Source organism: Aspergillus glaucus (genome assembly GCF_001890805.1).
Source record: "Aspergillus glaucus CBS 516.65 unplaced genomic scaffold ASPGLscaffold_25, whole genome shotgun sequence".
Taxonomy (NCBI): Eukaryota; Fungi; Ascomycota; class Eurotiomycetes; order Eurotiales; family Aspergillaceae; genus Aspergillus; species Aspergillus glaucus.
Genome location: NW_019170477.1, coordinates 37624 through 53644, shown reverse-complemented (window position 1 = coordinate 53644; position 16021 = coordinate 37624). Strand labels below are relative to the sequence as shown.

The following is a 16021-nucleotide window of genomic DNA, read 5'->3' as shown; positions in this document are numbered from 1 at the left end:
TAAAAGATGAAAAAGCAGACATGCTTGCTTATTCCTTGCCCCGCGTCCTCCCTGATATGGCCACCCACCGGATAATGCGGAATATCGGGAGGTGAGAGAGATGCAAATGAAGATGCACAGACATCTCGGCCAACAAGGCCACCGGTTCATCATCCGGCTCTGCTCCCGGGACTCTGGACTTTGTGATTGCTCCCGTGGGCTATCAGAAATTCTTCACCCTAGCTGTTTCTGCTACAACTCCACCAAGATTAGCACCGTTTATCTGTCATTTCCGGCGTCCCATCCAGGCGGGTCTGCTGGGCTTTCTGCAGCAGTTATATTTTCCGTAAATCTCCCCTGCTTTAAGCGCGCAGTTTAAGTCTTTGAAACGCTCTTTCGATGTCATTCTTTTATACGTGCCCGTTACTTGTTGCTGCTGCCAGGTTGATTCACTATGGCCGATAACTTCACCATCGAGGCGTTTACCCTGCTGAGCTTGGCTGTTGTAGTCATTGTGGTACGCACCGGTGCCCGGTTGTCTATGGTGGGCATCCGCAACTTTCAAGTTGATGACTATCTCATGCCGCTGGCGGCCGTGGTCTATGGCCTTGAGACCGGTGCTGCATATTCCGTCGGGGCGAAATGGAAAGGCCTCGCGAATAATTCCATGACGGACGCCCAACGGCTCGCCCTCAGTCCGGACTCAGAGGAGTTCTTTTTGCGTGTGGGGGGTTCGAAAACGCAGGTTATGGGCTGGTCGTTGTATACGCTGTTGCTATGGTTGCTCAAGACCTGTATGGCGGTGTTTTATTCCCGTCTGACGTGAGTGTCAACCAAGATGCAGAGGTGACGACGATGCTGACTCTTTAGTTCTGGGTTGATGAACATGCAACTCCGGGTGCGCTTGGCCTATGTTTTCATTGGCGTCACGTATATCGCCGTCATCTGCTCGATTCTGCTTGGATGTCATCCCATGCATAAGAACTGGCAAATATATCCCAACCCAGGCAGTATGTCAGCCGTATCCCTTCCCACCTGACCATCTCTGACATGCGCAGACTACTGTCAGCCTGCCGTCTCTTCAATCGACGTCTTCGTGACTGTCACTTTCAACGTTGCCACGGATCTGTACCTCATCAGCATTCCGGCTCCGATGCTCTTCAAAGCCCGTCTCCCCTGGTGGGAAAAGTGTGAACTTCTCGTCCTCTTCAGCGGCGGTTTCTTCGTCATGGCCGCTGGTATCCTGCGCTGTGTGTTGATCATCACTGTACGTCTCTCCTCCTTTTGGTCTATACTATTCGCAAACTAACAAACCAGGCCGGTGCCAATGGCGCCCAACAAGCCGGTAGCTGGGCCTGCCGAGAAACCTTCGTCGCCGTCGTTATCGGAAACGTCCCCATGATCTACCCTGTTGTCCGCCGCATTGCTCGCCGTGCCAACGGCTACCTCTCGTCCTTTAATGGCGGCACCTCTGATAACCTCTCCTATCCTCTGTCCGAGAACCGATACCACACCGATAAGTCGAACCAGAGCCGTCGCAAGAAGTTTCGCCACCCGCTCTCCCTCCCTGGTGAGAGCCAGTGGGTCAATACCGTGAATAATGATGAGCAGATGATCCTGCCGACATCCAGACAACACCCGCCTACTTGCGAGTCGAATATGCATGATCAGGATTGGGATGCGGTGAGCCAGCGTAGTCAGGACGGGATCAAGGTGGTCCATGAGACCATCGTTCAGAGTAAGACGAGAAATATGGTTTGAAAAAGAAAAAAAAGAACTTTTCCTTTGTTTGGGTTAAAAAGGCATAGGCGTTATATGGTTGGTTGGTGGGCCGGCCACAGGCAGGATACATGTGCTTTCTTTTTCCTTTGTTTGATATACCCATTACGGAATCATACCAGTGTTGATAGACGAATACATGGTAATCATATAGAGCAGTTTGGCCACTCTCATCGAGTCATTGTCGACCGAGAACTATCGTAAGCTATCAGGTCAGATCAAGTGACAAACATCAAATTCGTGCTATTTTACATTAGATACACATACAGACACTCAAACGGACAGCATCATGGCTCCATGCCATTCATATCGTCCGGTGTCAATATCGACTGCCACTCTTCCGGACTAACGCGTAAACAGAGCGTATAGTAGCGCCCTTGGATCATTTCGGACTCTCCTTGCGGATTCCCCGCCAGGGCTAACTTCGTCCCTCCGGCAAACGGTGTACTGAACCAGACCGGGTTCCCCATGGTATCACCACCAACCCAGCAATCCTCATTACACGACATGCTGGTGCCGTACAGTAACGGACTGAAACCATTGCAAACCGCTTCAGGGATATGCAGCACATTCTCCAGGACGACAGTATGCGAGCTAAGGTCCTGGGGACTCTTGCAGAGCTCCAATTCCACCGTTCCTACTCCTGCGACTTGTAGTTCGTCGAAGGGATTGAAGATGTTGCTTTTTATTTGTCGCGACACGGGCCGGTATGTCTTGAACGAGGCTTGGTCTCGCGCATAGTGGCAGTTTCCGGTGATGACCATCCAGTCATAGCATTTGCGGTTGGCGGAGCCGACTCTAGTTCTCTTTCGAGGTTCTTCGGCTTCTTGAGCGATATCGTCGGGGACGCGCATTGTCTGAGGATCAGAAATCCGGTTAGCAAAGTTGCGACGGTTTGCGCGGTTGTGAAAGGTAGATACAGGCGACTGACGGCAGGATTGAGTGGCTGGTTCAAAAGATAGCAATCGCAATAATCTCCTGAATACAGTGCTGGATGCGATTGACGGTCCCTGGTGGTCCTGTAGTGTAAGCGACGGCTACGAAGCAGAGAACTCGAGCTGATGGATCGCATCCGGAAACGGAAAACCCGGCAGTATACGGAGGCGGTGAGTAATAAGCCAATAGCTTGCGGGCGGTACCTGAGTAGCTGTCCCAAAGAGGAAAGGGCTAGTGTTCCTAGAAATAATTAACTAATCCACAAGCGAGTGACGCACCCAAGCGAGTGACGCACCCCCGTATTCCATATAAAATGGCACTTTTTATACCCTCAATACCTCAACCACCAAGTATATAGAAGGCTGGAAGTTGAAAATGTACTATTTGGTGACCTATATATATATTCAGTTCTCTAAAAATATGTTTTATATCCATTGGTGGTTGAGGTATTGAGGGTATAAAAAGTGCCATTTTATATGGAATACGGGGTGCGTCACTCGCTTGTGGATTACATTAACTAGTCATTATTGCGTGTTATGCATTGCATAAAACATTGTACAACAAAATACAGCCATAACCAAGGCATTTTTGGTGAATTTCGAGGTCTATAGATTCAGGATCTTACATGAGTACTGCTATCCAGCAATTCAATCTTTAGTGTACGGTGTATCAGTGACTGTGAATGCTACGGTGGGCCGAAACTACATGTATTACACGCTCAGCGTGAATTGCACATTATTGAATGGAAAATGCATTTTATTGGGGCTGGCGGGCGTGCAAAGGTCGAGCACAAGTACGAATTGGGGTATGCTTTGTCACGGGATGAGGCTGTCCGTTTTGGGAAGACCACACTTCAAAACTTCCCCCTTGACATTAACTGCTCCCTTGGACAACATCCTTATGATCTCACAATCTCACAATTCCTCGCCACGAGATTGAGAGTGAGACCGGTTGGCAGCCCCTTTGCGTGGTGGCCACTCTGCCGCCGGCTCAATTTATTGGGCTCGCTTGATATCTCCGGACGAATCAGTGCCAGGTCTCTAGACCTTCCACAGGAACGTCATTCTCTAGCCCCTGGCACTGGCGAAAACTTGAGAAAAATGGTCTCTCGAGATCACATTCCGCCTTGACGCGAGAGTCCTGCACAGAGAACTTCCTTTTTGCAACACACGATGAAGCATCCACACGCTTCAATTTGCTTCCCAATGCCACGGGTTATCACGATGGATTGATGAACATATCCATTGAGGACGTGGTTCTCGCCAGTCTAGACCTAACGGTCTAAAGTGGACTCCTCCGAAGTGGTTGCTGCGCCCTGAGAGAATCACAATCGGGCTGGAGGGAAAGTTTCTGGTACATTTTTTTCTTCTCTTCCATGAAGACCTTTACCCGGTTACCTGCTAACTCAGTTGACTCTCAGAAGAAGTTGCAGATACTTTCATTCGTCGTTTCTCCCCGCATTGGTCATACTGCGAATAGTGGCTTCCGCGTGGCTACCCGAGACCCTTAACGATTGTCCTATCCCGAATAATGTATCGCACCCAAAGCCTCCCTGTCTGCTGAGGTCAGACCGATTTGGAACTCGCGAGATAGGGAACAGCAGCCCAGGACACTACACCTTGGCGACATGACCTCGAGCCTGGCAGCAGTACAGTCCAAGCGAACTTTTTTTTTTTTTTTTTTAAATCATTTCAATCTCAGTTCCCTCCAGAAAGAAATTTGTGCGGGCAATTGTTCAGCGATGAGTGCGCGTTGTGGAAATCATTCGCGGGACTAGCAGTGCATGGAAAGCATTGCTTTCTCACCAGCATCTGCAAATATGATCTTTCTTCTTCCCGCCATTCACAAAGGTATTCCTTGCGTCATGATACATCAGTTTCGGTAAAATCCATGGAGAGTTATCTTCTCGGGTCGATGATACGACACAGCGTGAAGCCTACGAAACTCGGACATCGCCAATTAGCGCCTGCAGCAAAAGGGTGCCTGATCTCACAAACCGGGATGCGAATGTTTGCCACAAGTCGTCCTAGGTCAAGGACGATATCAAATTACAAATCGAGGCAATGCCGCGGTATACTGACTCGACGGCTCTGGTCTGACGTCGCAACGCTCAACGTGCGAATGCTAGGCGGATGCTGACTGGAAAAGGACGTATATCGTATAACAATGTTGCTATACTTGGACGCATCAAGCACAAAAGATGTCGATCGATTTCGGAATGTCCCGTACATCGGGTTTTGCAGCAAGAGGGGTGCACGGAAGAAGACGTACTGCGGCCAAGAAAGTACCTTCTCCGGGGCTCGTATCATTGATAATATGCACATGTTAGATCGGGATTTGAAGAGGGTTTTTTTTTTTTTTTTTTTTTTTTTTTTTTGTTATTTCTTTTGATGCACTTACGGTGGCATAGGTTTTTTTGCCCTTGGCGTTCGATCTGTCTCGTCATGAAAGCCAGCGCCTTCCTTTTCGAGGATTTAAGCTCAAGGCATAAGGTGTGGCAAATAGCAAAGACCCATGGGCATCTGCGGCACCACTTCTGGGAAATCTGGACGGACGTCCCACGTGAATGGCAAATCACAAAAATACCATATAATGGTGTTGTGAAAAGTGCTATTCTTGTCTATAACAACTAGGGAAAGTATTACGCATCCCGGAGCGCGCCCGGGCAAGTTCAAGAAGTCCCGATATGGGGCTAACCCCGTGTAACAAAAAGCGCTTTCAAGACTGCCCAGTGACCTTCTCTGATGCGATCCGGAAAGCCAATAATATCGGACCCTATGGGGGGGATGTATTTCCCCCCGGCATACCCCTATCCTCATTGGCCATTTACCGGGCGCCGCCTGTCGGAAGTGAGAGCCAGCAAACGAAGGCCATGACCAGAAAGCGCGCATCCACAGACCACAGTGGAGGATGATTCATTAGTACCGCAGCTTATAGTTGAGTGCGGTTGGTTTCTGATTGGCAATCTGGTACCATATGCCGGCCCACCTGCAACGAGAGAAGATTTGTATCTGCTGGCTGGCTGGATGAGGGCGAAGGGGAAAAAAGAGGGCTTCAATACACGCACATGGGTATATCTATGCCGAAAGATTGTTCTCTTTACATAGTACAAAGAAAAATTCAATAAGACTACCCCCTCTTGATGTCTGATCCACTTGGGCCGTGGCTTCCACGGCCGATTGCTCCAGCTCCTCGAGGCGGTCGAGACGAAACTCTGACTGCTTCCCCTTTCGGACATCCCCCATCGGGCCAGGGTCCATCCGACGAGGCTTCTCTGTCCCTTCGAAAGCACAAAACAACAGCTTGTGAGACATGTAAGCAGAAGAAACTTAAGGTATGGCCCTGTCTTCTTTTCTCCTTCCCCCCGAGCCTCTGCCACGGCTTATTCTGACGGGGTCAGTGTCGCGGTGGCCCTCCATGCGACTACTGTGTCATCAACGGCATCGGTTGCCAAATGAACGAGCTAAGCGACATGCGCCGTAAAGGTGCCATGGAGCGCAAGATTGAGCAGCTCAAGGATGCCGAACGCCTGTTGCTAGACTTGGTCGAAACCCTAAAGAAGGACGACCAAAATGTACGCACCTGCCAGCTGATCAATTTGATTCGCAGCAACGCGTCCCTCGATGAAATCCGCTTCTTCCTCGAACGGCAGTTCTCTCCGGAGGAGCTGGAGAAGATGCCCGAAATCGTCGAAACTCAGAACCACCTTGCGCGAATACCGAAAGAAGAATCTTACGCTCGTCCGCGTCGATGCGTAATGCCAATCCAGCGTTTGACCGACGTTCCCATATACCGTGTCCCCGCGAAGCCTTGGACGACCGTGACCGACGACGACGACTTGGTGTCCCATCTGATCTCGATCTGGCTCACCTGGAGCCATCCCTGGTTCCGTTGGGTCAACCGGGACCTTTTCATCCGGGACATGCAAGCTGGTAATTTGGACTGCGAGTTCTGTTCGCCGTTCCTGGTGAATGCCATTCTCTCAGAGACGAGTGTATGTAAACATGACTACTTTGTGAACAGGCGTGATGGAGACTGACCGATGAAACTCTTTTTTTTTTTTTTTTTTCCCTCTCGGGATTGCAGCTTTATTCCGACTATTGCGAGGTATTCACGGTTCCGGGCGAGATGATATCCAGAGGTGACCATTTCCACGAGAAGACGTTGCGTTTGCTTGAAGAGGAGGAGGAACAAGCCAGCCTCCCGACAATACAGGGTCTAATCACCTTATTTGTACGGTGGGTTGTCTGACTGTATATTCGACAACGATGTCAGCTAACCGTGTATTAGCATTGCGACGACGGGAAAAGGCCGCATTGGATGGATGTACCTGGATATGGCTATTCGGGCAGCCAAAGAATACGATGTATCACATCCTTACCGACCGACAGACCAGGAATCAGTACAGATCGTGGAGGATGCCATCATTGAGACGCTGTGGGGTGTTTTCAATGTCTGCTGGTAAGTCTACATCCTTCTGATGAAAATGTGTGCAAAATAAGGCTAACTTTTCTAGCACGGTCAACCTGTGCGCACTCAGGCACGTCGAGATGGAACCTCCGCAACGCCCCCGATCTTTGATGAACCACGAGAAAGCGAGCGAAAGCTGGACACCATACCCCAAGCAAATGGACCCGATACCAAGCCATTTATCCTGTTCCTTTCATCGGTGGTGCGATTTGTGTTGCATAATGATCAGCATTACCCGGACATTTTTCGATTCGGAGAATAGACCTTCACCGTCACAGGTGTCGGCCATTGGCAGGAATATCGAGCGCCAGCTCCAGGGCTGGTATGGCAATCTGCCGGATTGTCTATGTGTACGGGAGACAACAGTACCGCATATACTCTCTCTACAGTACGTCCACTCCATTGTACCAGTTGGCTGTTCAGTTTCGTGTACTGACGCATATTCCTAGCTTGTTTTATCATACAGCGTGCGCACAGCTTTACAGCTTCCTCCGATCGCAAGCCCACGGAAACGACGATTCTATAAACGTGGAGGAATACCAAGGCCGTCGGTTTGCCACCACGCGGCGCATTGCCGCTTTGTTTGACATCCACCGTCAGCAATGGGGCGTCGAACGTATGCACCAGTCGACGATACAATGTGTGGCGGTCGGTTGTCTGTCGATACTTGAAGGATTGGAATTTCCAGAGAATAGCCACGCGTTCGTCACGTTGTGTACTGTTGCGCGGGACTTTGGTCGCCATTTCGCCCTGGCTCGGGGAGTTTTGCAAGTGATTCGGCTTGCCGCACAAAGGACGAGGGTGCTTCTCCCGCAGGACACTCATGGTCTTTTCCGGGAATTTGAAGAGACGCGTTGGGCAGGTGAGCAGCGCATGCAATCCAGCAGCCTGTTCCTGAGTGCGGTGTATCGACTCGCACAAGGGGCTGGCGACGAGAAGGATGATGAACAGCACCAGCCAGACTGGGATTATTTATGATTTAGATGAGTTACGCTTATTACGATTTTCGGGTTAGATTTTCTCTTTGGTTGCACCTAAATCTAGATTAATAAATACCTTTTGTGGTCTATCTGCATAATGAAGTCAACGTTTATTTGCTATTGGATTTAAATGTAGAATACCTTGGTGGCTATTTCGGCGCTATACATATAAAGCGTCCTCGACCGAGAGCTGAATCCTTGACCTCTTCTTGTTTCTCCCTCCCCGCGTGCTGCATTGGTCTCTTTCTCTTTTGGACTAGCTCTGGGGTTGTCGCGGGGAATACTTCCCTGCACTGTCACTTTCCCGGCAGTTCAGCTCCACTCCCTCCGCGTTGCATTGCCCTTTGTAACCAAAAGAGCAATTCTGGCCGCTTTTGCGATTGAAGCTGCTGCAATTGTGCTCGCGATCATGGCCGGAGAGAGACTATTTAAAGCCGGGCAGGTCGCGCTGTTCGAGTGTCAATTGGAGTTGTCGCAATTGCGCGAAATCCAGTCTCTACGTGCTGCCGAATATACATATTGAGCCACCATGACCGAGGTGATCACACACATTGTGCTTTTCAAGTACAAGCCGGACATGACATGGAGTGATTTCGAGAAACACTTTGATGTTTTCATGTCACTGAAGTCGAAATGTGTCAAGCCAGACACCAAGCAACCGTACATGAAGAGCATGAAGGCTGGTAAGTTTGTCGGGCTATACGGAGTGGAGAATTGGGGTTGACCGTGAACAGGCAAGAATCGCAGCTGGGAAGAATTCAACAAGGGATTGACGCATGGATTTGTACTGGAGTTCGAGAACCAGGCGGATCTGGATTACTACCTCACAGAGGATCCGGTGCATCTGGAGTTTTCGCGCAATGCAGCGCCATTGATGTAGGTACCCGTCTAACTTGTGAAACGATTTGTGCTGACTTGATACAGTGATGATTCAGTTGTGATCGGTACGTCGCCCAGTCTACGATGCTTCTATACCCGCTAACTGTATAGATATCCGGGATGGCGTTCTATTCGGACCCCCAGCGAAGAAACCCGCAATGCGCGCCGGCACCTATAACGGCAGTTGCCATTGCGGATCGTGTGTTTGGACAGCTGAGATTACCGACCCGGAGCACATACTCTGTCACTGCGATACCTGTCGGAAGCTGGGAGGAGGGCCATACTCGATGAACCAGATCATTCACAAGGTAAGACACATCCCATTGAATTATCCCCCCCCCCAGCACACCTGTAACCGCTGAATCAGGATGAAAATGAGGGCCATGAACATCATGATCATGGCGATGATGAGCACCCTCATGATGAACATGAAGAGCCTGACCATGATAATGAAACCGATGATAATGGTAATGACCATGATAATGATGACCACAGGACCAACTACGCATCCTCACCGGACAACCCAGAGTCTACACCTACACCGGCGCCTCCGGAAATCCCGTCCACTGCTACTTCTGCCCAACCTGCACCTCGCACATCTACCACCACCAGGCCGTCATGGGCGATCGAATCATCATCCGGACCATCCTCCTCGATGGCGGACAACGAATGCAACCGGGAGGCGAGATCTTCGCGGAGGGAAAGCTCGGGTGGGTGGACGCATTGCGGGAAACGCTGGAAAAGAAGGGTTAGACAGTGGAGAGAGAAGTGAAATAATAGACACCGTTCAGGGCGAAGTACTGTACTCTGTACTGGTACTCTTATAGTATCCGCATTGGGAAGTCGTAGATAGCGCTGAGTCAGCGGAAGTGTTATCGCCGCATTACCTCTGTCTCTCTGCATCGCCCGAACAGAAGGAGATGGACAACCACCACAATGCACCCCACGACTGGCAGTATAACACTGGTAATGAATTCACGCCAGATGAACCCCTTCCGCCATACTCGCTGCTACCGGAGCCCGGTTTGATCCAGAACCAGATCGACGATGACCCGTCGGCTCGAATGCCCAAGCCATGTGTCGTCCCTCGTGAGTCCAATAGCAGTGATACCCAAGGCATGGAAGCTAACGAGAAGGAAGAAACTGCGCAGACATATCATGGAAGCATATATCGTCCCTTTGCCCGCGCGTACTCGCCCGATCTCCTCTCCCACGGCATCACTCGCTCCGATTTCATCGCTTTCGTCGACGGGCTGAACGAAGTCTGGCTAGCCGATCCATACCTGCAAGCTATAAGCGTCTCTGGGAATGTGTTGAATTTCATGCCGCTGCTGGAAACACAAATCGTCGGGCTGGGCGTCACGGTCGCGGCGGAATACGGGTCCCTTAAGCTATCGCAAATGCGCACCGAAGCGTACCTGCGACTAGCCAATACGGAACTGTTCAAGCCCAAGGAACTCCGTGTGCAGATCCTGAAAACGTGGGAAATGATGCATACGGCTGGAATTCCGCGGACTGTGCTGCAGCTTCGGCCTGTCGGGGAGGATGAGCGGTTTGAGGACCTGGACGACACAGACACAGACAAGGGAAAAGGGAGGGAATACGATCCGCAGCTACGACGGATGGAAACGTTAAAAGACTACGTGATGCCATTGACATTCGACCCCGGGAGACCGTCCTCCGACAACTGGTTGAAGCAAGCGTCGGAGAAACAGGAACGATTCTTCTCGGAGAGGCAGAACAGTATAATCCGGGGCAAACGGGAAAAGGCCGCCAAACAAGTCAGTGAAGCCGAATCGGCTGAAAGGGAACTCAACCGGCAAGCCGACGAGTTGGAATCGACCAAGGCAAAAGCTACTGCCCGGGCGGCCGAACGGTTGTCGGGTCCTCTGGGCGAGTCAAACCAAGGACAACTGTGGATCCAAGAAGATTTGGAAAAGGAATTGAAGAAGTTAGACAAGCAATTGCAGCGAGTTAGCCGAGAGAGGGAGAAAAAGGTCGCACGTAAAGTCCAACAAAGTGAAAGGCGTCTGCACCGCGTGGAAAAGCGCGAGCATCGGATTGCACAGAAAGTGATGTGGATAGTGGTTTCGGCGGATGATGGGACTGGCTTTGAGAACCATCTCATGGAGCACACCACTTATATGGAATGAGCAACAATCTACTCCGTACGCAGTACTTCTTACCCTGTACAAATCCACCATATCCGGACTCCCCGGGTATCCATCGCTGGCCGACAGCTGTGCTCGGAACTATTGTAAGCCGGTCTCGCAGCTGCTCAACATTCAGTCTTCACGGATTCTCAATCAGGAAATGCTCTGAACGTCAGCACCGACTCTCAGCCAGCAGTTCTTAACCACTCGTCTATGTGGAGTACTGGTTTGACGTGGACTTCCAGAGCACATCGCACGAGTACTCTGTAGTTGACCGTGATACTCGCGGTTGTGCCGTGTCCAGATCAGATTTTACCAGGGAACTGACTCGATGTGCAGCAGATAGATATGCTGTGTCATAATCTACCTGCGAACAGTTATGCAATGTTCAAGATCTGTGTCTCAGAGTGGCAACCATGCCATTCCGATATCGTCTTTCTGCATCATTAGGCCACTCCACCACGTATACATACTACTCATGCAATACGGAACACCATCCGGAATAGTGCAACATGGTGCTCTACACTTACATATAGACAGAACCGAGAGCCGCGGTGCACCGGAGTGTCTCCATTGCCCCATCCCATCGTCCGTCGTCCGGGCCGACTTTGAAAAAGAAGCTTTTTCAAGCTTTCTAAGCCGAGCCCGTGCTTTCTTTTCACAAATTGCGGTGAACTCTTCCGGTCCACTCAGATCCTGGACGAGAGAGATGAGCCCCTCCGGTGGGCGCAAGATAGTGCGAACATGTTCACGGAAAAATGCCGCGCAGTGGATATCATGAACCACTGGCATGCAACAGATAAGGAAAATATTTTTCCCCGGCAAAGTCCTCGTACTCTGTGGGAAAGTTCAAGAACGGCACTTGGGCTAGGCCAATGATCGTCCGTCATTTGACTCACTTGTCAGGCCGGGCCGATAGCCGCTGTGGCCGGTGTCGAGATCAAAAGGCACTAAGTCAGCCTCAGGGCCAGACTAGGAACGCCGATCTGTGATTATCCATGCAGAATGCGAAAAAGACCATGTGTGTTCGGCTTGCGAAGTCAGGCTGGAGCGCTGTTCATTGGACAGAGATAAATGCTGACCTTGCAGGTTACATTGGCGCAGCTCTCGGCAGAGATATAAGGGTGTCCGTACCCGGATTGTTTTCTTCATCCTCTTCACGATTCACGAACCTACGTTTCAGTCGAGCCGGTCTCGATCATTCAAGTTTTTTTTTTCCGTTGTTAGCGTTGAACGAACCGAATAATAGACGACAAATTGAATACACACAAAATGCTCGACGCCCTCTCACCCGACGAGGTCGTGGCCTCGGTCAGTCGTACCGGTGCTCTGAAAGGTCACAGTCGGTTGGATAAGGTGTTCTTCAGCTCTGTCTTTGCGGGAAGTTTGCTGGCCTTTGCCTGTGGAACGTTGCTGAGCACCAACGCCGCCGCATGGTACCAAGATAATGCTGGAGGATTGATTCGTACCCTCAGCTCGCTGGTTTTCCCGTATGGATTGGCGATGATTATCCTCTGTGGTGCCGACCTGTGCACGAGTTCGTTCCTGTTCACCACCGTTGCCGCTCTGAACCGCAAGTTGTCCTGGTGGCGGATGCTGGTGCACTGGTTTGTGACATTCTGGGGAAACTTGGCTGGTTCTCTGTTTGTCATGGCGCTTATATTTGGCTGTACGTTTACCCCCCCCTCCTCCCCAGGAAATACAATGGTTGATTCCAAGCTAACATGAGCAGACGGAGAGGTTTTCTCGGCCGATCCCTACAAGTCCGAAGTCATCTCGTACGCCAACAAGAAACAAGTTACCCCCGAATTCCACATGATCTTCCTGCGCGGTATCGGCTGCAACTGGCTCGTCAGTATGGGCTGCTACTTTGCTCTGCAGGGCCGTGATCTCTCCTCGAAGCTGATGGGCATCTGGTGGCCTATCTTCGGTTTCGTCTCGCTCGGATTCGATCACGTTGTCGCCAACATGACTCTTATTCCGATGGCCATATTCCTCGGTGCACCGGAGATTAGCGTCGGGCTGTACATCTGGAAGGGTATCATCCCGACCTTGATTGGAAACATTGTCGGGGGTGCTCTGTTCTGCAGCGTCTACTTCTGGTACATGCACCTTATGGAGGTTGAGACCCTTCCGTTCGTTAAGCAGAAGCAGGACGAGAGCCAGTCTGAGAACGGCCAAGGAGGTCCGCACAAGGACGACATCGAGGCCAGGGCTGGTATGATCTCTGCTACCGCTTAAGCAACCTGCTTGATTGATCTGACTCATGAATACGGAGTATATAATGGGGCTTAATCCTACCGTAATGTAATGTAATGCTGAATGATAGTTGTGAACATATGAGCTTGACACTTTCATAATACTATAAAATCAAGCTCTGACTGGTATTACCACTGCGCTGCTTCTGGATTCTTCAGCCATGCGCTGGCAGCGCTTCGATCGATGGTTTGGGGCCCATCTTTTGACCCTGGATTGTCGGCTTGATCGGATTTGGATCCCACTAGGTCTAATTTTCGCATTTATAGGTGTGCTGAAGAATACGTTTAGTAGAACGGTCGAGTTGTTTCTGGCAGACCACCCAGCTATCTTCCCTAGTAAAACGATCCGCTGTGTGCAGACTGTTAGAATACCGTCGTGCCTGTTAGGAATTTACCAAAAGAATTCAAGTCCAAAGAAAAGAAGAATATAACAAGATCCGTGACTAAACGCTGCAAGCAATGTAGCAAATCAACTTGGTATATAGGTATTATTATGTACATCAATGCTCTAGGGAAGAGCAGAGAAGCAACCGCCCTGAGCCTCAGTCTCTTTCCACCCAATGCACTTATAGCAATTCATCAACCCATACGGGTCATACTTGTGCTTGATGGCCAGAAGCTTCTGGTAGTTCTCCTTACCCCACCAGGCCTCCTGCCAGTCCTCAGTGAAGGGATTGGCCTCGTTGGTGTACGCACCGCTGCCGGGGGTGATCTCCTCCAGCATCGCGGTCATTTTGTTCGTGTGGGCGATCTTGCTCTGGCGTTCGGAGAGGGTGCTGTTCCAGGCAAAAGCGGTACCGACACCGAAGGACCAGATGGACTTGCGCCAGGCAGGAGTGGCAGAGGTGTCCTTGGGGTTTGTTTCGTTGTACAGCACGGGAGGCACCACGGGGATGTACGGATCGCCGCCCGAGGAGACGAGGTAATCGAAGAAGTCCATCAGATCGCGACGGCCGTTGGCGGAGGTGAACATCGACTGTGGAATGAGACGGGTGGCTGTGAAGTGGACGTTGCCAACAGCGACGGCGTTGGCCACGACGAAGGCGTCATAGAAAGCCTGCCAGGAGGAATAGCGCTTGATCAGGACGGTGCCGTTTTGCGAGCGGGCGTAGTTAGCGACCTGGGCGAGCGACTGGTTGGCCTGCTGGACGGAGACGAGAGGCGAGACGTTGATGAGCGAGTTGCCCTTGATGTGACCGCCCCATCCCTCGTGTGCCCAACGCACGGAGTTGTTCACGACAATATCCATGAAGGGCAAGACATTGTCGTTGGTCTTGGGGAATTTGATCGATGCCGCGGTGAGAGGCATATTCGGCTCGACGCGGTGGGTGCTCTCGAAGACGACGCCAAAGGTACCACCACCGCCGCCGCGGAGGGCCCAGAAAAGGTCGGGATTCTGGCAGGCGTTGGCGATGCGCAAGTTGCCATCGGGGGTAACGAGCTTGAACTCGACAACGCGGTCGATACCGAGACCATACACGGGGGAGAGGACGGAGTGACCACCGGCCTGAAGCCAGCCACCCGAGACGCCAACAGAGGAAGAGTAACCACCGATGAAGGTCATGCCATGGCGGTCGGAGAAGCGATAGACTTCATCGAAGATAGTACCGGCGCCGGTGGTGACGGTGTTGTTGATAGAGGACGAGGCGTTGGCGGGACAGCCAGTAGGGACAAAGGTAGCATTGTACTGCAGCTTCTTCAGGTTGCGCGTCCACAAGGCGAGAGAACCCTTTCCGCTGCTACGGCCGAGGTAGTCGTGGCCGGTGTTCTTGATCACGAGTGGGACGCCGGTGGCGTTGCTGAAACGGAGGGCTTGAACAACATCTTGTGCATCATGCACGTCAATATAGTAGTCGGGCACGTTGCCCTGGGCACAGGTGTGATTCCGGATCGGGGAAAGATTGGAGGGATCGTTGTTATCGAGCAGGCACTGGTCCCGCGGGTTGGATGCGCACATTTCATCCTGATTGTTCATGTATCCATTCGGAACAGCTCCCCGCAGCTCCGGCGAGGTGTAGTTGTCCTGGACAATCGCACATTCCTCGGCATCGCTCGCGAACGGACGGCCATTGTAGCTGGAGAAACAAGGCAGCGACAATGGCTTGTTCTCATGCAGATGACCGTGAACAGTGGCATTCAAGGCCGACCACGAAGAGATATTGGCGGCGCTGGCAACGGATGATGACGCCAGCGCGAGAAAGAATGCTGGTCTCATGATGGCGAATATTGTCAATCCGGCGCCAAAATTGAGCCTGCAGTTGAGTTTTCGAGAGACGCCACAAAAGTGAGGGAATGGAACCAAGAAATAATCACTCAGGCAAAACGCTATTTCCTGTCTCTGCTCCGAGTCCGACCAGCTTTTCGTAGAACCAGCCGAAGAAACCGAGTGGATACGACCGAAGTTCAGCCAGCGTGGAGAGATGCCTTGTATACGCCGTATTTCTTATGCCCGAGATCTAATTGAGCAGCTGCATCTGTATACACGCTCCATACCCCGGTGCACATAATAACACGGCTCTATTATAATAGATCTATATACCGAGAGGGTTCATGCTATGACCGTGTCGAGGCAAATTCTCGGCGGCGT

The 16021-nt window shown here is 51.2% G+C and overlaps 8 protein-coding genes across 8 annotated transcripts; 6 read left to right on the top strand and 2 right to left on the bottom strand.

Moving 5' to 3' along the window:
• Window positions 1-61: 61 nt before the first annotated feature.
• Window positions 62-1950, top strand: ASPGLDRAFT_51718 (uncharacterized protein). The gene is made up of 4 exons (XM_022547593.1): window positions 62-801; window positions 850-989; window positions 1038-1246; window positions 1297-1950. The coding sequence occupies exons 1-4, from the start codon at window positions 434-436 to the stop codon at window positions 1738-1740; spliced, it is 1161 nt and encodes a 386-aa protein (XP_022396848.1). The 5' UTR covers window positions 62-433; the 3' UTR covers window positions 1741-1950.
• A 50-nt stretch (window positions 1951-2000) lies between these two features.
• Window positions 2001-2754, bottom strand: ASPGLDRAFT_179326 (uncharacterized protein). Its single transcript, XM_022542940.1, has 2 exons — window positions 2690-2754; window positions 2001-2615 (listed from the first exon to the last, which is right to left on the bottom strand). The coding sequence occupies exon 2, from the start codon at window positions 2610-2612 to the stop codon at window positions 2046-2048; it is 567 nt and encodes a 188-aa protein (XP_022396847.1). The 5' UTR covers window positions 2613-2615; window positions 2690-2754; the 3' UTR covers window positions 2001-2045.
• Window positions 2755-5610: 2856 nt separating this feature from the next.
• On the top strand, window positions 5611-8253 carry ASPGLDRAFT_61160 (Zn(II)2Cys6 transcription factor). The gene is made up of 6 exons (XM_022548460.1): window positions 5611-6028; window positions 6095-6688; window positions 6781-6932; window positions 6985-7155; window positions 7211-7552; window positions 7614-8253. The coding sequence occupies exons 1-6, from the start codon at window positions 5837-5839 to the stop codon at window positions 8140-8142; spliced, it is 1980 nt and encodes a 659-aa protein (XP_022396846.1). The 5' UTR covers window positions 5611-5836; the 3' UTR covers window positions 8143-8253.
• Window positions 8254-8687: 434 nt separating this feature from the next.
• ASPGLDRAFT_51708 (uncharacterized protein) lies at window positions 8688-9931 on the top strand. Its single transcript, XM_022547592.1, has 5 exons — window positions 8688-8827; window positions 8879-9020; window positions 9069-9088; window positions 9135-9331; window positions 9519-9931. The coding sequence occupies exons 1-5, from the start codon at window positions 8722-8724 to the stop codon at window positions 9774-9776; spliced, it is 723 nt and encodes a 240-aa protein (XP_022396845.1). The 5' UTR covers window positions 8688-8721; the 3' UTR covers window positions 9777-9931.
• Window positions 9932-9938: 7 nt separating this feature from the next.
• ASPGLDRAFT_876934 (uncharacterized protein) lies at window positions 9939-11377 on the top strand. The gene is made up of 2 exons (XM_022550429.1): window positions 9939-10112; window positions 10164-11377. Exons 1-2 carry the CDS (start codon window positions 9944-9946, stop codon window positions 11174-11176), a joined length of 1182 nt encoding a protein of 393 aa, XP_022396844.1. The 5' UTR covers window positions 9939-9943; the 3' UTR covers window positions 11177-11377.
• A 1071-nt stretch (window positions 11378-12448) lies between these two features.
• Window positions 12449-13417, top strand: ASPGLDRAFT_69530 (formate/nitrite transporter family protein; the record flags this gene model as incomplete). The annotated part of the gene is made up of 2 exons (XM_022549382.1): window positions 12449-12845; window positions 12909-13417. 2 exons carry the CDS (start codon window positions 12449-12451, stop codon window positions 13415-13417), a joined length of 906 nt encoding a protein of 301 aa, XP_022396843.1.
• A 32-nt stretch (window positions 13418-13449) lies between these two features.
• On the top strand, window positions 13450-13904 carry ASPGLDRAFT_876642 (uncharacterized protein). Its single transcript, XM_022550426.1, has one exon. The coding sequence runs from the start codon at window positions 13596-13598 to the stop codon at window positions 13863-13865; it is 270 nt and encodes an 89-aa protein (XP_022396842.1). The 5' UTR covers window positions 13450-13595; the 3' UTR covers window positions 13866-13904.
• Window positions 13905-13942: 38 nt separating this feature from the next.
• ASPGLDRAFT_51706 (uncharacterized protein) lies at window positions 13943-15391 on the bottom strand (the record flags this gene model as incomplete). The annotated part of the gene is made up of 1 exon (XM_022547591.1): window positions 13943-15391. One exon carries the CDS (start codon window positions 15389-15391, stop codon window positions 13943-13945), a length of 1449 nt encoding a protein of 482 aa, XP_022396841.1.
• Window positions 15392-16021: the final 630 nt, after the last annotated feature.

What these genes read in the sequence shown, in the direction of transcription:
- ASPGLDRAFT_51718 (XM_022547593.1), top strand. Translation starts at nt 434, where the DNA reads ATGGCCGATAACTTCACCATCGAGGCGTTTACCCTGCTGAGCTTGGCT. An exon ending in GTGTTTTATTCCCGTCTGAC is followed by an intron (nt 802 to 849) that starts GTGAGTGTCAAC and finishes CTGACTCTTTAG; the next exon opens with TTCTGGGTTGATGAACATGC. An exon ending in GCTGTGTGTTGATCATCACT is followed by an intron (nt 1,247 to 1,296) that starts GTACGTCTCTCC and finishes CTAACAAACCAG; the next exon opens with GCCGGTGCCAATGGCGCCCA.
- ASPGLDRAFT_51708 (XM_022547592.1), top strand. Translation starts at nt 8,722, where the DNA reads ATGACATGGAGTGATTTCGAGAAACACTTTGATGTTTTCATGTCACTG. An exon ending in CATGAAGAGCATGAAGGCTG is followed by an intron (nt 8,828 to 8,878) that starts GTAAGTTTGTCG and finishes GACCGTGAACAG; the next exon opens with GCAAGAATCGCAGCTGGGAA. An exon ending in TGATGATTCAGTTGTGATCG is followed by an intron (nt 9,089 to 9,134) that starts GTACGTCGCCCA and finishes CTAACTGTATAG; the next exon opens with ATATCCGGGATGGCGTTCTA.
- ASPGLDRAFT_61160 (XM_022548460.1), top strand. Translation starts at nt 5,837, where the DNA reads ATGTCTGATCCACTTGGGCCGTGGCTTCCACGGCCGATTGCTCCAGCT. An exon ending in CCATTCTCTCAGAGACGAGT is followed by an intron (nt 6,689 to 6,780) that starts GTATGTAAACAT and finishes TCGGGATTGCAG; the next exon opens with CTTTATTCCGACTATTGCGA. An exon ending in CTAATCACCTTATTTGTACG is followed by an intron (nt 6,933 to 6,984) that starts GTGGGTTGTCTG and finishes ACCGTGTATTAG; the next exon opens with CATTGCGACGACGGGAAAAG.
- ASPGLDRAFT_876642 (XM_022550426.1), top strand. Translation starts at nt 13,596, where the DNA reads ATGCGCTGGCAGCGCTTCGATCGATGGTTTGGGGCCCATCTTTTGACC.
- ASPGLDRAFT_179326 (XM_022542940.1), bottom strand. Translation starts at nt 2,612, where the DNA reads ATGCGCGTCCCCGACGATATCGCTCAAGAAGCCGAAGAACCTCGAAAG.
- ASPGLDRAFT_876934 (XM_022550429.1), top strand. Translation starts at nt 9,944, where the DNA reads ATGGACAACCACCACAATGCACCCCACGACTGGCAGTATAACACTGGT. An exon ending in CAAGCCATGTGTCGTCCCTC is followed by an intron (nt 10,113 to 10,163) that starts GTGAGTCCAATA and finishes ACGAGAAGGAAG; the next exon opens with AAACTGCGCAGACATATCAT.